Source organism: Oreochromis niloticus, unplaced genomic scaffold (genome assembly GCF_001858045.2).
Source record: "Oreochromis niloticus isolate F11D_XX unplaced genomic scaffold, O_niloticus_UMD_NMBU tig00007204_pilon, whole genome shotgun sequence".
Lineage (NCBI taxonomy): Eukaryota > Metazoa > Chordata > Actinopteri > Cichliformes > Cichlidae > Oreochromis > Oreochromis niloticus.
Window position 1 is genome coordinate 148747 of NW_020328420.1, and position 17946 is coordinate 166692.

At 40.7% G+C, this 17946-nt stretch overlaps 1 protein-coding gene across 1 annotated transcript; it reads right to left on the minus strand.

Annotated features, from left to right (window-relative positions):
* Nucleotides 1-289: 289 nt before the first annotated feature.
* Nucleotides 290-2011, minus strand: LOC112845387 (uncharacterized). The gene is made up of 6 exons (XM_025904800.1): nt 1797-2011; nt 1529-1665; nt 1328-1375; nt 854-931; nt 664-717; nt 290-574 (listed from the first exon to the last, which is right to left on the minus strand). The coding sequence occupies exons 1-6, from the start codon at nt 1909-1911 to the stop codon at nt 377-379; spliced, it is 630 nt and encodes a 209-aa protein (XP_025760585.1). The 5' UTR covers nt 1912-2011; the 3' UTR covers nt 290-376.
* Nucleotides 2012-17946: the final 15935 nt, after the last annotated feature.

Consider the following 17946-nt stretch of genomic DNA (forward strand, 5'->3'; position numbering starts at 1 on the left):
TCTGCCTTTTTCTGGTCTCTATGTGATAAGGAAGTTAAACACAGCCTAAACAACTGCAACACTGGAACGTAAATAACTGCAGAAAACTGACAAGTTGTGCTGCCTACACTGCCTTGCTGAGGCCTCACACCAGGAGTGAAGCTTTTCACTTTATAATATCACTCAGGGAACATTATAGGACAAGATCTTACGCAGCTAAGAAGTATACAATTAAAGAAAGTCACAAAAACAATTCAGATTATGTCCTTTCACAAATACATGATATACGTTACATAGGTCAACAAATGAAAACAGAAACACAAGTTCAATTTATTGTTTCTCTTACAATTTTCTGAAGCTCATCATTTACTCCTGTGATTTATCTTTTCCGAGTTCTCTATTTTTGCAGCAAATCCAGCTTCTTGTCTATGTAAGCTCCGGTTTTTTTCAACATGTGAAATGCAATGTCAACTATTTCCTGGAGTGGTGGAGAATCATGTGATAATAACATTGCTTCTTCCAATTCACGAACTAATTCCTTCCTTTTTTCATTGAATTGTTTTGAGAGGGTTGTCATTTTGTACCTGGATTCTTCCTAAAGGAGAAAAATAAAACTTTTCACATATAGTATTTCTACTCATATTATGGACGTTCTGAGAATAAACTGGAGACTGACTGACCCACCTTCAGTCTCTCTTCCTGTTCTATCGCTATTTGAATGGTTTCCTTGAATATTTCCTGAAAGGAAAGGAACAGAACATAGTGAGTGTGTTACAGAATATAAACAGTAGCATATAAAAATCAAACAGGAAGGTCATATTTATGTTACAAAATATATATTTTAATATTAAGAAATTGGTCAATTTTAATTTACCAGTTTTTCGTTGCTATCCAGTGAACTTGCGAGATTAAATATTTTTGTGATTGCTGGTCTTCTATACACGCCATCTTCCTAATGGAAAAAAATAGTACAATTAAATTTACCCGACTATACTGAGTAGTGTAGTAAGTACAGGGAAATACTATACTTGTATGACTTTTGCACAATCTGATATTACTGTGTTGTTGTTGCTACATATATTTGTCCAGGACCAACATTACAACTGACCAATGGCATTGTCTGAGCATTCAGTTAGCCAAGAAGGTAATGGTAAGGGTAAAGGTAGGTAATTAAAAATTATCACAGGCAAAAAAATCCCACAAATAACCTAAATTAGATTACTTCATAATATGTTAATTATACAGGAATTAATAAAGAAAATACTTTAAATAATGAATTATTTTTGTTTTCTGTCAGCACACATAACAGACTTTCAAAGCCTTTTAAGAAACTTGCAAACTGACCCACCTTGCGTTTGTTAATGTCTTCACTTACTCTTTTCAGTATTTGCTGAACCTTGAGAGAACAACAGTGGGTTTTATAACCCATTATAGAAAAGGAACAATTCCAACATTTAATGAGCTCTTAATTACTGGAAGAATTTACATGTATGTGGAAATAATCCTGTAATTACTGCCACATCAAGAGATTGACAAAGGAGGAATTTACCACTTGGTCCTTGGCCCAGATTGCCATGAAAATAAGGAAAAGAAGAGATAAGATGAGCAGAATTATAAAGACAAACAAGCACTTGATGAATCTGAAGCAAGTTCGCCCTCTTGTTCTGGTAGCTGCTTCTGCCATCACTGTTAGGATTAAAAGAATCCATTAGGTTAAGACACCATGCCAACAACATAAATAAGAAACTGACACACACGCGGCAACAAATTTTAATGTTACACTTTGCAAACATCATATTTTATGTTACTGATCTTACCTGCTTTGTGAATGGAGGACGATCTGATGTGCTGTGCTGGTAAAGAATGAAAACACAATGAGGTGGCGTGTTTGAAAGGTTCCCTATACTCTGTTGTCCTTTCACTTTCTTTCATCTCACGTGCATTAGCTGCAATTTTACTTTCATTTTGACTGAACTAACCTTTTTCTGGTCCACTTTATAGGAATAGAGACCCATTAGTTATTGGTCTCCCATTTTCAGCAGCTTGCAAACAATAAGTTTTATAACATATTAATTTTAGTAAATAATATATGTACATTAGTACATAGTTTGTCTACTTAGATGATGAGATTTTATAGTAGTAAAATGATTAATTTCTAAATCATATATAGCAGGGGTCACTAACAGGTGGACCAGGGTCCGAGTCCGAACCCAGACGCCATGCTATATGGACTCGGACGTATAGTTAACAAAATGTTAAATTATATTTAATTTTGACGGGGCGATTCAATTTTAAGCGGTAACGTTACATTGTATTAGACCAGGGAACATACAAACCAATTGTGTGCAAGTTAAGCCACCCACGTGACACTACTTAGCCAATCACATCTGCGCATTCAAAGCGATTGCAACGCTGAGTGCAGACACAGACAGACAGAGGAAAGAGACGGTGAGAGGCGAATGACAAGCGAGACGATTAACGATACAGTGAGACACGACGTGAGTGGGAGTCACAAGAGGTAAAACAACTATGGTACTTTCAAAAAAGAAAAAAGTAGACACCAAAAATAGAACTTTCAAGACTGAATGGACCGACGCATATATGCTCATTCTTCCGGCCGCAAGCAGCAAACCAGTGTGTCTCATATGTTCAGAAACCATGGCATTGATTAAAAGTGGCAATGTCAAACGCCACTATGAGACAAAGCACAAAGCTTTTGAACAATCATACCCACCCAAGTCTGAACTCAGGTCCCAGAAAATTAGCAGTCTCACAGCCCAGTATGATCAATCCACAAGGATCTTAACCAGCTCTTTCACCGCCCAACAACTTAATCATTATTGTTCCGTCAGAGGTGCTTGGATTTTAGGTAAACACAAAAAGCCCTTTACAGATGTAGGTGTTGTGAAAGAGTGCATGAGTGCAGTAGCAGAAACATTACTTGAGGGTAAACAAAAAGAAGAGCTTTGTGACAAAATAAAGCAAATACCTATGTCAGCATCAACAGCCACAAAGAGAAGCGAAATATTAGCTCAGGATGTGCTGTCCCAGCTGGAAGAAGTTAAGACACCATGTGTAGGCTTGGCTGTAGATGAGTCCACTGATGTGTCTGACAATGCTCAGCTGTTAGTTTATGTAAGGTTCTTCAACAATGATAAGAAAGAGTTCTGTGAAGACCTGCTAGGAGTAACTTCCCTTCACAGCACTACAAGAGGAGAGGATATTTACCTGGCCATTAAGGAAATGTTAACAAAGCGAGGAATAGAGCCAAACCAAGTGGTTTCAATAACCACAGATGGAGCCCCTGCTATGATGGGGAGAGAGAAAGGAGCTGTAGCAAGAATGAAACAGGACAATCCTGAACTAATCTCTTACCATTGCATTATTCATCAGTCTGTCTTATGCTCCACCCTGTCAGATGAGTATGCTGAGGTGATGAAAACAATAATGAAAATTAGGGATGCAACGATACCAATTTTTTCAAACCGATCCGATACCGATACTTGGATCTGAGTACTTGCCGATACCGAGTACAAAAACCGATACTTCTACCACACACAGTTAAACTTAACCAGTAGTAAAGAAACGACCCCAGACAACTCTTTAACACAAACGAAACGTTTACTGAACATAAGGGCAGAGACAAATACTGTACAACACATCCCTTTTTTAAACTCAAATGATATTCCAATTCCTTAACCAAATGAAATACACTGTATAAATGAAATAATTCCCTTTCAAATTATATTAAACAACCCAACTTATGTTATCACCTTTTGGTAAGTGACTCACTAACATACACTCCAAAACACGTTATATAAATCCACTAAACACACAATATTCACACATCGGCTCCACACACTCACATTCACACTTGTTGCAGGCCTGTTTGCTGCTCACGCCGGACGATGGAGAAAAATCCTCTTCTCCCCAGTAAGAGCACAAAAGTCTGACTTACAGTTCCGTTGCTCGGTAGATCGCCGTTCACCAGTCCCACACTAAATCCACTCCCTGCGGACCCGATGCTGTCTCTGCTACAGCACGTTAGCCCGTCACTGTCCAGCTCTCCGACAGTCCATAGCGGCTGCCTCCTTGGCGAAGCCAAGCAGTCCGGGCTAGCCTTTAGCCTCGGCGATCGTAGCTGGAAACACAGCACGGTGGTGCGACCATTGAAACAAAAAGTCACTTCACCCACACTCTGTTGTGAAGCTCTCACACGGTCAGCTTTCTAGTCACACACTCTTTTGTGCTGGTTAACCTCAGTAAAACTAGCCGAGTCTCTCACTTTGGTTCAGCTAACCTCGTTCATCTCTCCATGCCGTTCTCTTCTCCTCCTCCATTGCAACAGATACACAGGTCCCGTTTTATGCTACCTTCACGGGCCTCCAGAAAATGAGAACTCTGAAAAATATTTTAACTCCCTTCAGAGTTACATACCATAAAATAATACTTTTATGATTAACATAACAGTTTGATTGCTCTAATTACCTGTATTTACCTTGCAACATATTACAGGGCAAATTACATTCAGGGTAGAGTTACATCACATAACATCAACTGTGAACACCTTATGTTACCGTGGCGTTTAAGTCCATGGGAATTATGAGTATCCACTCCCAAATTCCCATCCGGGCTACATTAGTATCGGTTCATGGTATCGGTTAACTTTTACGAGTACGAGTACGCACACATTTTACAGTATCGGCCCCGATACCCGATACCAGTATCGGTATCGGTGCATCCCTAATGAAAATGATAAATTTTCTCAGGGCATCTTCTTCTTGTCAGCATTGCATGCTCAGGGAATTTCTTAGAGAATTGATGCACACGCTGATGATCTTCTGCTTCACAACAATGTGAGATGGCTTAGCAAAGGCGATTTTGGTCCATCAGAAGTGAAGTAGCAGCTTTCTTGGAAGAGCTGGAAAGTCAGAAAGCAACAAACTTTTCTCTCTTTTTAAATGATGGGAAAAACATGGATATTGTGGCCTTTTTGGTTGATATCACTTCACACCTGAATGAGCTGAATTTGAAGCTGCAGGGCAAGGACAGTTCAATTTGTGAACTGATGACAGCTGTCTGCTCCTTTCAGAGGAAACTTGAAGTGTTCAAAGAAGACCTGCAAGGAGACTATACACACTTCCCAACAGTGAAGGAACAGGTTCAGGGATGTTTTGATGTTATCTGTTGAAAATGTATTGAGACTGTTAAGACGAGATGTAAAAGGTAAAGAAAAAGGGAAACTCAAGCTGCTGCTATTTTTTTTTTCTGAAATTAAGCACTTTGTTTTAAGATGCACAATTTAGCCATTTTATTTATTTTCTATAATTAACTTTAAACAGCAGCCCTATATCTAATGTAGGCCTACTGTGTGTTTCAGTGTTAACAATAAATTTTGTTGAAATGTTTTTAACTTGTATTTTCATTGATTTGACAGTCTATTGTTCATACGTTCAGATATTAATTAAAAAAAAAAAAAGAAGCCTGCTTCTCTATCACAATCATAACGTAAGTTAGACATTATGATGTCTCGGACCTCTGCTTGAGAAGATTTTCTCCAACTGGACCTCCTCAAATTTTAGTTTAATACCCCTGATATATAGTAATATGTATCATATAAAACAACAACATAGCCTACAAAACTATAATAACTATTATGATCATATAAAACTTTATGGATTATTACATATTTGTTCATGAATTTTGCTCATTCTCTTTTCCAGGGCATCACTGATGATTTACAAGTCAAATAAGATGTGTAGCACTATACTAATCTCACCCTTTAACACCATAATAAAACATCTAGTCTGTAGTGTAGAATAACAGTACACACACACGCACGCGCGCACACACACGGCCTACATCAGAGGATCAGGTGATGAGTGTTCTGCATTTTGAAACTCAAGGAATTTACATTTAGAGAACAATCAGCAACAGCTTCTGTCTTTTCTCACGAATATCACAATTTGCAAAAACATTAAATAATAACAGTTTTAATGTCTTTATTCACATTAAAAGGCGTTCATCATTTAAATCATTAACAGTTGCCAGTGTTAATATGGTTACTTAGACACAATCTCAGTTCTGTGTCTTGTGTTTGTATTTTAACTCAATTAAAATAAAGACAATGAAAAGAAAATATGACAAAATTGTTTCTTGACTCAAAACCTGCACAGTATGAAAGAGAAGTTTTACAAATACAGAACATTTAATACTAGAGACAGACGCTGACTAATATCTTACAGTTCTTCTTTATGCTTTTCTAGATGTGCCATCACGCTGCTTAGTTTATCTTCATTGTCCTTGATTTCTGCAGCTATTGTCTCAAAGAATGTATTTATGTACTTCTTGCTGTCTTCCAGGAAAGTCTCTATGTCATCCATAAAATCCAGCATTGGTGTAAGTACCAATGTAGGAAAATTCAATGACTTCAGAAGTTCGGAAAAAGGATCCATGAAGCGTCCAATATCATCAAAAAGAGCTGGAAGGTAGGCTCTGTCTAAAATATATTCAGCCTGGAGGACAAAAAGTGATCGTACTTAATATAACAAAATATACAAAAATATGTAGTGAATTACAAAGAGACTTTACTATGATGATAATTTTTATGTTAGCCATTACAGATGTCTTCAACATTAATATTGACAGACTCACCTTCTTTCTCATTGTTTCTTGTTGGAGTTTTTGAATGTTTGCTTTCAGTTCCTCCTGCAAAACCAGAGAAAACATGCAAACATGTCAGCAAATATGCGCCTGAAACATGTGATTGTCACAAAAATATGAATGTTAAAAATAAAGATAAAAATGTATCGATTAATCAGACTGTCACAATTTGAGTGTAAGAGTACATATTTTAAGTGAAATTTATTAAAATATTTTTTTTTTTAAAGGAAAAAAGTTAACAATCATTTTACCAGTTGATCGTTGTTTATCACTGAACTTGAAAAATGGACCAGACACAGCAGAGTCAAAATCATGAATGAGCCTTTGGCAGTTGTGACACCACTCATGGCCAAATGTGCTGCTGCCATCGATGTTTCCGAAACAGCAGAAAGTATAAATAAAGATTTAAGGAAGAAAGTTACAAAGTGCACTTTCTAAATTTAAGTAGAGATGTTGCATGAAAATCTGCCTGCAATATTTCCTCATGGAGCAATGTTCCTGTTCTTACCTGCTTTTGACAGGAGAAGTGATGAGTTATAACATGAAGGACTGAAGCACACACACAGTGTCACCTCCTACTTGACAAGGCTCAGCTGTGGGTGTGTCAAACTACCGCTTTAGTTTTAATTCCAAGAAGTCACATTCTGCTGTTTTGCATTACATGAAAAATACCAACTTCATTTACAGGAACTACTGTGCCCCTTAAAGGAATTCCACAGTGAATTCAAAAATGAAACAGAAAATGGCAGAAACATAAACCAAAATAGGTGTTTGGGTTCATGTTTGCCAACCAGTGACAGACAGCTAGTCATAGTTCAGCACATGATTCCTTCCCTTTCTGTTTCACCAGTGTGGCTAGAAGATGAATTACTGTATCAACAGGGTAATGCTGGTCACTATGCAAGAGGCCCAAATCCGAATTATGGATCAGTCTTAAGGCCATTTGATTTTCACCACAGAAAAGAATAGATTTGAAGAGAATATAGTTTGGGATTGCTTGTAATATTACAATATGGTGGTTAATGGGTATACAAAATAGAAATAGGCCTGTAATGTGAAAAAAGAACTGGGGTGCAGGGCAGAAGGACAATCAACACCCACCCCCAAGGTAGGAAGCAAGAGTTACTGAGGGTGAGGGGCAGACAAAGGGCAAACGGACACTAGCCTAAAAGGAGATGGGTGTCAGGGTGTCAACACCCCTGGCCACTGTACCAGTGTTTGTCCATTGTGGGGGTTTTTACTGTAGGAGGTTATAACTGTAACTGTTGTGTGGAATTCTTTAGTTCAGCCTTTAGCATAGGACTGCATAGAGATTAACAGACCACGTGACTTTCGCGCATTGCATGCCGGGTAATAGTGGCAAAACAATCAAAGCAATGCATCAAACGCATTCTCCGGTTCCAATACCTTCTTGCTTTTTAAACTTATGTACAACACGAAGGAGAACAACGCTTTTTCTTTGTACAAAACAAGGGAGGACAACGCCAGTCCGTACAAAGACAGACTTGATGAAAAAGTCAAAGAAAAGATACGAGGAAAAAATCAAAGGAGTGAAAGGGGTTAGACCCTTTCGAGCACACAGAGTGGACAAAAGATGTTAACGTGCTGCCCAACTTTCACCACTCTCATATTTATAATTATACGGTTCTTGGAGTGAGTGTATCCCCCCAAGGAGTGTTTTTAGTAACTTCAGGTCACTGCAACAAGCCCAGGTACAGTTTACCGACGGATGGGTACAGGACCTTCCCATACGGTAAAAAAATATATTTTAAAATACATTTTGAAATATATTTCAAAATATACAAAAAATGGCCAAAAAATATATGTGCTAAAATACATTTTAAAATATATTTATATATTTTGAAATGAACCTGAAAACCCTCTTTTCAGGTTCAGTGAGATTCCGGTCTGAAAAGTTCTTTACCCATTTCTGTGGTTTCAGACTGAAACCACACAACTCAGAGAAGAAAACACACCTGAAGACAGTCGGGTGGTGGTTTCAGACTGTGGTTTCAGTCTGAATCCACACAACTCAGAGAAGAAAACACACCTGAAGACAGTCGGGAGAAATGGGTAAAGAACTTTTCAGACCGGAATCTCACTGAACCTGAAAAGAGGGTTTTAGCCAAAGGACTCAATTTCGCCATTTCTCCGCAACAGTTGCCCATAGTGGACCTCATCACAGCCACAGAAACCGCCATACGGATTAATAAATTATCACAGAAGCAGAGCAAATCAGGATGAAAGTCTCAGCCACCCTCTCCAGTGCGAAAGTCCCTCCGTCTAACCTTACACTACAAGAAAAGAAGGCCGTCGCTTCCCTGAGCAAAGACCACAACATCACTATATTACCAGCGGATAAGGGAAGGTGCACCGTGGTCCTAAACACAACAGATTACCACACAAAGATCACTACTCTCCTCAGTGACAACAACACCTACGAAGCTTTAAAACGAGACCCCACAAGCAGCTACAAAAAGAAAGTTATAGCTTGCCTTCAAGACCTTGAAAAGGACAAAATCATTGACCGCCTCAAATATCACCGCCTTTATCCAGGGGATGCCATACCCTGCATTTATGGACTTCCTAAGCTCCACAAGGAAGGGGTCCCACTCAGACCCATAGTCAGTAGCATAAACTCAGTCACTTATAACATTGCGAAACACCTTGCTACCATCCTTGCACCTCTCGTGGGGAACACCCCACACCACATCAAGAACTCCACCGACTTCACCGACAAGGTCCAGAAACTTACCCTGGATCCAGATGAAACCATGGTGTCCTTTGATGTAGTCTCTCTCTTCACTTGCATACCCACCACGGAAGCAGTGGAGACTGTCAGAAAACAACTACAAGAAGACAGCTCCTTGGAAGACAGGACCAACTTCACACCCGATCAGATTTGCACACTGTTAGACCTCTGCCTTACCACAACATACTGTTGTGCCATGGGCTCCCCTGTGTCACCTATTGTAGCCAACCTTTACATGGAGGAAGTGGAAAGAAAGGCTCTTGGCTCTTTTAAAGGGAGAGTACCCAGCCACTGGTACAGATATGTAGACGACACCTGGGTCAAAATCAAGACACAAGAAGTGGAATCCTTCACTGCGCACATTAACGCCATGGATAAAAACATCAAGTTCACCAGGGAAGACACAAAGGATAATTGTTTGCCTTTCCTGGACTGCGCTGTGCACATTGAAGAGAATGGCAACCTCAACATTGAAGTTTACCGGAAGCCCACACACACGGACCAGTACCTCCTCTTTGACTCCCATCACCCTCTGAAACACAAACTTGGAGTAATTAGGACCCTACACCACCGGGCAGAACATGTTCCCTCTAAGCCTGAAGGGAAAAAGAAGGAACACACACATGTAAAGGAAGCACTGAAAACATGCGGTTATCCGAACTGGGCGTTCATAAAGTCAGCAAAGAGGCACAGAAAAGAAGATCAGACACCAGCGAGGGAGGATAAGAAAGACAGACGCAACAACGTTGTCATCCCCTATGTAGCCGGTGTATCAGAGAAACTCAGGAGAGTTTTCTCCAAGCACGACATCCCAGTGTACTTCAGACCCAGCAACACACTCAGACACAAACTGGTTCACCCGAAAGACAAAACTCCAAAACACAGACTTAACAACGTGGTGTATGCTGTACAGTGCAGCGAGGAATGCCCAGACCTCTACATTGGCGAGACCAAACAGCCACTTCACAAGCGCATGGCACAACATAGAAGAGCCACCTCCACAGGACAAGACTCAGCAGTCCATCTGCATCTTAAGGATAAAGGTCACTCTTTCGAGGATGCCAATGTTCACATTTTGGACAGAGAGGACAGATGGTTTGAAAGAGGAGTGAAAGAAGCCATCTATGTCCACTGTGAGCGACCATCTTTGAACAGAGGCGGTGGTTTACGACACCAACTGTCTGCCATCTATAATCCAGTTTTGAGTTCCCTCCCCAGACACCTTAACGCCCACTCACATCCTGGGCCATCTGACCTCAGGAAATCACATGACAAGGTGGGGCCAGGTTTCACAATGAGCTCACCCGAAACCCTGGCTGATTAGGTCCCACACCCGCTTTCACACCTTGGCGCATGTGATTAGAGGATCACCAGGGGGTCCTTTGTCCCTCCTTGGGGGGATACTCCCACTGGGTTTAAATCTGGGACTCTCGGCCATTTGACCTTAGAACTGAAGAAGCTTCTCGGATGAGAGGTGAAACATCTTCAAGCAACTTAAAGAAGTCCAGACGCTTTTCTTTGCAAACTCCTTTGAATAGGTTAACACCATTAGAAACACTCAAGCCAGGTTTTGGCTGAATTATTTTACAGCTTAACTTCCATGTGTTTGTCACCCTGAGAACACAAGCTCCAAGAATCTCTCCCTGAAGACAAGAAATGCAGTTCCAGAACAACGAGATGGATCTCAAGAGCTCACAGCAGCATCCTGAGCAGTGAAGAAAAGGTCCAGCAGCAGCAGCAGCTGTGCAACACAGCGGCAGCAAGGAGAAAAATGACATCATCATGACTGGATGGATGGATGTGCATTTCCAACGAGCTGCAACTTCACTGTGTGTAAATGGACCTTTGACTGCCTGAGTTGGACATTTGCCACTTTTGGAGAAAATGGCAAGATGAGACAGTGGAAAACACAGGACAACTGACTCTCACTGGACTGCTGCAAGAGGGGGGAGATGAGATGAGACCACAGTGGAAGGAGCAGGGGAGGACATGGAGGAAGGCTGTTTTAGTGTGGGAAATGAAATTTGGGTTTAGGAAACTGGGGAGAAAAAACGACTGCCTTACGTGGAGAATTGAAAAGTGTCTGGAGCACCGCAAAGAGGAGAGGTACACAAAAATTACACAAACAGAAAAATGCATTAATCCTACTAACACAAACACACATGCAATGAAGCTCATGAAGATCAAACAGTATTTTTAAGCATGCATTTCTGTTAACATCATCTTGTCCGGTTCACTTAGTAGGTTAAGAAGTGATACATAGACTAGTGAACTAGTATTATTTTTGGGGAAGGATGATTGAATCATAGCAGGGGTGAACAGAATGCTGCAGGGGGGTCAGATGAGTGGAGACTAATAGATTATTGAGTTTCTTGTTTCTGATGTGTGGGGGAGGTCTTATCATGACACACATCTGGTTACATGGGAAGAAACTCATCATCTAATAGAATATTGTTGTTGTGTGAGGAGTGACTGGTGGATGAAAGTTTTGGGGATTTACTTGGCTGATGCATTTTCTTTTGGTACCACTTTGAACCTGCCAGTTTTGATCTGTCATTCTAAGAGAGTACGCTTAGACAAGTCCTAAAACTAGGCCTTCATATTTTTTGATTTTAACAGTGCACTGAGATTTTGTGTTTGGCAATTTTCTCTTTTTCAAGGAGGCCTGCAAGATCGGAATCGAAAGCGCTACACAACATGTTGAACAATCGCAAGTGAGCTTCTCCAAAATTAAAATGGGCTCAGGAGAACGCCACTTATTTGGGACAATCAGAAAACAAGTCCGTGTCAAAAAGGATTCAGCGAGGTAATCCAGTCTAAATGTTTTTTTTTCTTTTTTGAAATGGTGTCATTGCTGGCAGAAGAAACTTATTGCGTCACGAGAGGTTCTACTGTCAGCAAATAAAAATGGGGACTGACTGGACTGACAAAAGCTTGACTGACTTGACACCAGTATGCAAGATTGCACCTCCACCTAGACAGTGACAAAAGGGTGGATGTATGTTTCTTTTTACAGGAGCAGAAAGATGACAGCCTGTGGCGTGTCCAGCGGGGTGGCCTGGGGGGGCACAGGCCACCCCCCCAACCAGACTGGCCACCCCAGGTGCCACCCCGAAGCCAAAACAATAAAATCCAATGAAATATCAAATGTACGATTATGTCTTCACAGTGAAGCTCAGATATCCGAGTGTAAGTGAATGCAGCATCGGCTTCTGCGCTATGAGCGTCATGTTAGCAAAGGTAGGAGAGCCAAGCACGAAAGACAGCATCACAGAAAACAGTTTTTCGGCGAAAGATTAACAGTTTAACATAGCTGGACTGGCCATCGAGCATGGCGGAGCTTCCACAGCGGCTAGCAGGTGGATGAGGGAAGGGTAGGCAGGAGGAGGAGAGACCCGAGGCAGCCGCCAGTCCGAGTGTCAGGTGAACTGAACTTCAGGTAAGAAGTTATGACCTGCAGTCCATCTGGGTCAGATATAAACCAAGTTTAGGTGGAGTTTATTTTCGTTATGCTGACTTTTTACAGTCAGTTACAATAACTCGTACTGCGTACTAGCTAGCATGACAGAGTTTCTATACAGCTGGGTGGGTGCTGTGATGTTACTGATGGTGAACTTTATTTTATTCATAAGGTTAGTTAGTAGAGTTGCAAACGGCTCCTTAAAAATTGAATGGTCCCTCATTCAGAGAAAATATTACAGGTTTTGTATTGAGCTGAGAAGAGACGCAGTTTGTCCTGTACTCCAGCTACAATGAAAAAGACACAAAGCTGGACTTATTCTGTGTCTTTGCTGCACAGCTGCCTCTTCTCTCATTCTCTCCCCCTCCCTCTCCTGTTGCTACTTCAATCATGAAACTGATCAATGATCAGCTGATCGGCTTTTCTCTTGTTTGTTTATCGCCCACTTTGCGCCAGAAAGAGGAAACCAGCGGATGTTGCACTAAACAACAGCAGCACCTTTAAGCTTGATCAGCTGTTGTTAGAATTTATTTAATATTAATTTCTAGTGTCAGCTGATGTTTGCTGGAGCCACAGCTGTAAAGCTGCTGGCCATGATATCGGTTTGGATATGTGGTGAGAGGGAAACATGCAGATGAAACCAGGAGATGTCCTTACTGAATCATCAGAGCTGAACAGGTGATGGAGAAACAGCTTTACCTTTTAGGTGACATGAATGAGTTGAAGGGAAGTTATGAACTGTTTCTGAGAGACAAATAACACCAGGATCCTTTTCTATGTAGCTGACAGCTGGTAACTGTGCAGGGGCGGGTCTAGCAAAGTTATGCCAGGGGGCCAAGTAGGGCATTAACAGGGAAAGGGGGGCACAAAGAAATACTTTTCTTTATTATTCTCATTTAAAATGTCTCGCTTTTATTAAATAATTATCTGAATCTTCCGAACAAAGTTTTTATCTGACGTAAAATTGATAGAAATCATACATATACCAACAAGACAGTGTACATCACTGTCACAACAGCGTTCGTTTTCATTCAAAGGCTTTATGGCTTTAATACCTGGTGGGCCGGTCTCTGGTCAAAATGCCCAATTTTTTGTCCTAGTCCAGCCCTGCAGGTTAATACTGGCAGTGTCACCATGCCAGCTGACTGTATTTCATCATCAGCCAGTGTTGTTCTTTATACATCAATATTACCAAAGTTTACCATAAGGCAGCATAGAAAGTATTTACTTGCTTTCAGGTTTCATTCAAATGTTAGTCTTTTCATTTGTTTCCCCACTTTTTCCCTGTTTCAAAATCAAACACCAGTTTGTAAGAAGATTATCTTCTTTTTTTAATTGGCAGATAAAGTTTTGCATTGGCTAATTTGCCAATTGTATGTTAAAAATGTTTGTATTTTAATATTCAAAAATGTTTGTGCCCAAAACATATGTGCATTATATGTTAGTAAAAATACTACGCAAATATTGCTGTCCTTCAATGCTGCGTAAACACTGACAAAGCACTAATTGTATCTCTTGTACTTCATCAACGCAGTATCTAAAAACTTTGCACCGTAGTGGTTAAAACCTCATTCTAATAAGAGTCAAAAGCAAATTCAGTTATTAGGTTTATAGGGTTATTGAATGATGGTTAACTGTTGGTAGAATTTTTTTTTAACATTATCTGCCAATTACATCTGCCACCCTTCTCCAAATCTGTGCCCCTACCTGGCCCCCCCAACAAAAATTTTCTAGACACGCCACTGATGACAGCAACAGGTTGCATGAGCTTTTGGGCCGTGCTGGTTTAACCTTTTAATTGCCACTTTCTGTGTCTTTGTGAATTTACCAGCAGTGTGTTATTCATGGCCTTGTATTGTTTACAATGCAAATGTCACTGTGAGAAAGTGTGCATACAGATGCGCTGCGCTAACATCTACATCACTTTTTCCACAGCAAAGGGTTAATCGTGGGATCTAATCACATGATTTACAGCAGGACACACTGCTGGCTAATGTTTTTTTTCTTTTGACAGGGTTACAGGGCCTGGAGTGAAGCTACTCCAGGGGAGAGGCCCTGGGAATTTTTAAGAGACAATGCACAACTTTATTGTGCATGTCTAATTGACATAAGCTGACATAAGGCAAAAGAGGGTTTTCCGGGGAAACTTTCATTTTTAAATTGCAGAGAAGGGATATGGAAGGATTGACTGAGGCACAGATGCTGACCATGACCAGGAGAGAAGGCTTCAAGAGGACCAGTGAGAAGCAGGGACCATCTCCAGGACAACTGACAAACGACAGTGGACTGCACCACTGGGCTTCCAGGAGATTGTGAACAGCAAAATCTTAAAATAAAGAGAAAAAGATTCGGCGTTGACGTTGAGGAAGACAACTAAGGTGTACGACATGCTCTGCCTTAAATCGTCCGCGGTGTTGGAACAGAAACTGAGGAATGAAGAGAGCGTGCCAAGCTCCAAAGGTGACAGCGCAGAGGGAGATCAGCGTTGGAATTATGACTCTGTAAATGGCACAGACACCAGGAGCCATGACCGTGACTGAGAATGACCACCTAATGCTGTTTCACTTTGCCATGCAAAGTACTTTGACACTCTGGAGAAGACCTTTCCTCTGTATCATTGTTGTTGCCATTTGCACGTGAGAGCTTAGATTGTGGGGAAGATTAAAGATGAACAAAGGGTGGTGGGAGAACAGTGAAGTGAGGATACACAGTGTGAAACTCCTTTAAGTGAACAATAATGTTGATGTGATATACAGAATGTCAGGAAAGAAATTCTGGTATTAATGTGATTCTTTGATTTAAGAATCAAAGGGTGGGATTATATAGGAATTTCTTTTACTTATGCATTAGTCACATTATTTTATTGTATGATACCTTGGTGCCACTGGATTTTAACATGTCTCACACTCATACAGTAAGACAAATGGTGGGGGTCTAGTAAGGAAGTTGGGGGAAACAGACGACTCCACAGGAAGAATCTTTTGTCTCTTTGAGGACTCTGGTAGGTAGCAAGGGAGTGTGAACCTTAAGGTGTGAAACAGCTGTGTACTGCCTTTTGTTCCTGGAGAAGGTATTTAACTGAGAGCCATGCTAGGCTCAGGGAGACTCTGCTGACCGTCTGTCCCGCGGTCATGCAGGGACTTCATCAAGCTTGGTTGTCTGTTCTTTGTGTGTTTTGATTAAAGAATGTTAGCTACCGCTCACCGCTCGTCTGCAGGCTTTATTTAAATGGAAAACTTCCACAACAGGCAAAAAAAAGCTTTTTGCTAAAAAAAAAGATTTAGAGCAGAAGTTTTTTGCACTGAATTTTAAAATGAAAACATATTGCATTTATTTACAATTAAAGCCACAGAGCAGAAAGTGTGTTACTGTTTTACATCCACAGACACACAAGAAAAGAAGCAGGCAACATGAGGTCAAGTTATGGCAATTTTATTTGTGTATTTCAGTACATGTATTTAGATTAGAGTTTTTAAAAAACAAACAAACGTCCCAAGAAGAAGGATGGGGTGAAAGAAAGGTGGAGAGAGGAGGAAGAAACTATTGATGTCCTCAAACTTGATGCTGCTGGGTCAGTTCTTTCTCAGCAGTCTGCTCCAGAATCCCCTCCTGTCCTCGGCTTTCTTTTCTTTTTCTTTTGCCTTCAGTTCTTTTAAGGTTTTGTTGAGCTGCTCCTCGGCATCTTTAAATTTTTCTTTCAGCTGCTGTTTGGCCAGTTTCACTTTGTGTTTGAGGAGCTCTTTAGCTTCCTTTTTGTGCTTTCCTATTTCTTTAAGTGCGTCTTTGCAGTCTTTCTTGGTCACCGCAGAGCCGGTCATTTCTTTCTTCAATACCTTCACCTCAATTTTCTCTTCTGCAAGTTCTTCTTGCACTTTCATCAGTTCCTTCTTCATGTTTTGAGTGTAACTCTTTGTATCTTCCATTTCTTTCTTTGCTTCCTGTATTTTAATTTTCTCTTCCTCCAACACTTTTTGAGCTTCCGACAATTCTTTCTTCAAATTTTCAATCTCATTTTCTGCCTCATGTTTACGTTTTTTCTCTTCTTCAAGTTGTTGCTTTACATGCAGTAATTCCTTCCTTAGTTTTTCAGCTTCAGCCATTACATTTGCAGCTTCTTGTGTTGCCAACTGCATTTTCCTTTTTTCCTTATCAAAAGCTTCCTGCACCTCCTGTAATTCCTGTATCACATTTCCTGCCTCCTTCTTTGCAGTTTGATATTTAGTTTTGGCTTCTTGTGCTGTGCTTTTCTCTTCCTCCAATGCTTTTTCAGCTTCCAACAGTTCTTTCTTCATGTTTTCATTCTCGTTTTCTGCCGAATGTCCACATGCACATAAGCACTACGTGCTTTACCTGTGAGCAGAGATACCTGTGATCAATTGAACAGCCCATTCTTCTCTACGCCAACGGCAGACTTGAGCCATTCTCTCAAAAGTAATGAGAAAATGCTCAATATCATCATCTGGAGTGAGTGGCAACAACTTGGGATCTCTGGTGAAATGGTTCCTCTCTTGGCAGAGACCACATCTGCTGACCAGTTAGACAAGGTCCCTCATCAGGTTCACCTCCCTCCTCGTTTTAGTTGTCCTCTTGTTCCTGCTGCTGTTCTGTCATTTCTTTCACTTGAGCTTGAATTTGCTGAAACTGGTGTTACATACTTTTCCATCTTTGTTCTTGTTGGGCTGATTCTTTGTCTATTCTCTGGTCTCTTGTTGCTTGAGACTGCATCAATGATTTCACCAGATCTGTTAGTTCATCCAGTCTATCGCCAGGTTTAGCTCCTGCTTTAGCCACTGCATCAGCTGTAGCACCTTCACCACCCTCTGCCACTTCATTACCGTCATTTTTCTTTCCACTTCTCGTCATCATATTTACCTCATTCATTAGAGGCAGGACTCCGGACACCACTTGTCAGGTTTGGCCGGCGGTCATAGGTTCTTTCCAAATATATGACGCAAGACTGGAATAAAATACATCCATGGACTGGCACTTTATTAAAGAAGGCACATGTTAACAGCACAAAAAAACACTAACTACAACTAAACAAAATGGCTTCCTTTTATACTCTACGGCTGTGTCCCAATTAAGAGACCGC

Excerpts from the sequence above, each read along its gene's own strand:
- LOC112845387 (XM_025904800.1), bottom strand. The coding sequence starts at position 1,911 with ATGAAAGAAAGTGAAAGGACAACAGAGTATAGGGAACCTTTCAAACAC. Across the intron at positions 1,666-1,796 it reads GTCCTCCATTCACAAAGCAG|TGATGGCAGAAGCAGCTACC; the intron begins GTAAGATCAGTA and ends TAATCCTAACAG. Across the intron at positions 718-853 it reads TGGATAGCAACGAAAAACTG|GAAATATTCAAGGAAACCAT; the intron begins GTAAATTAAAAT and ends CTTTCCTTTCAG.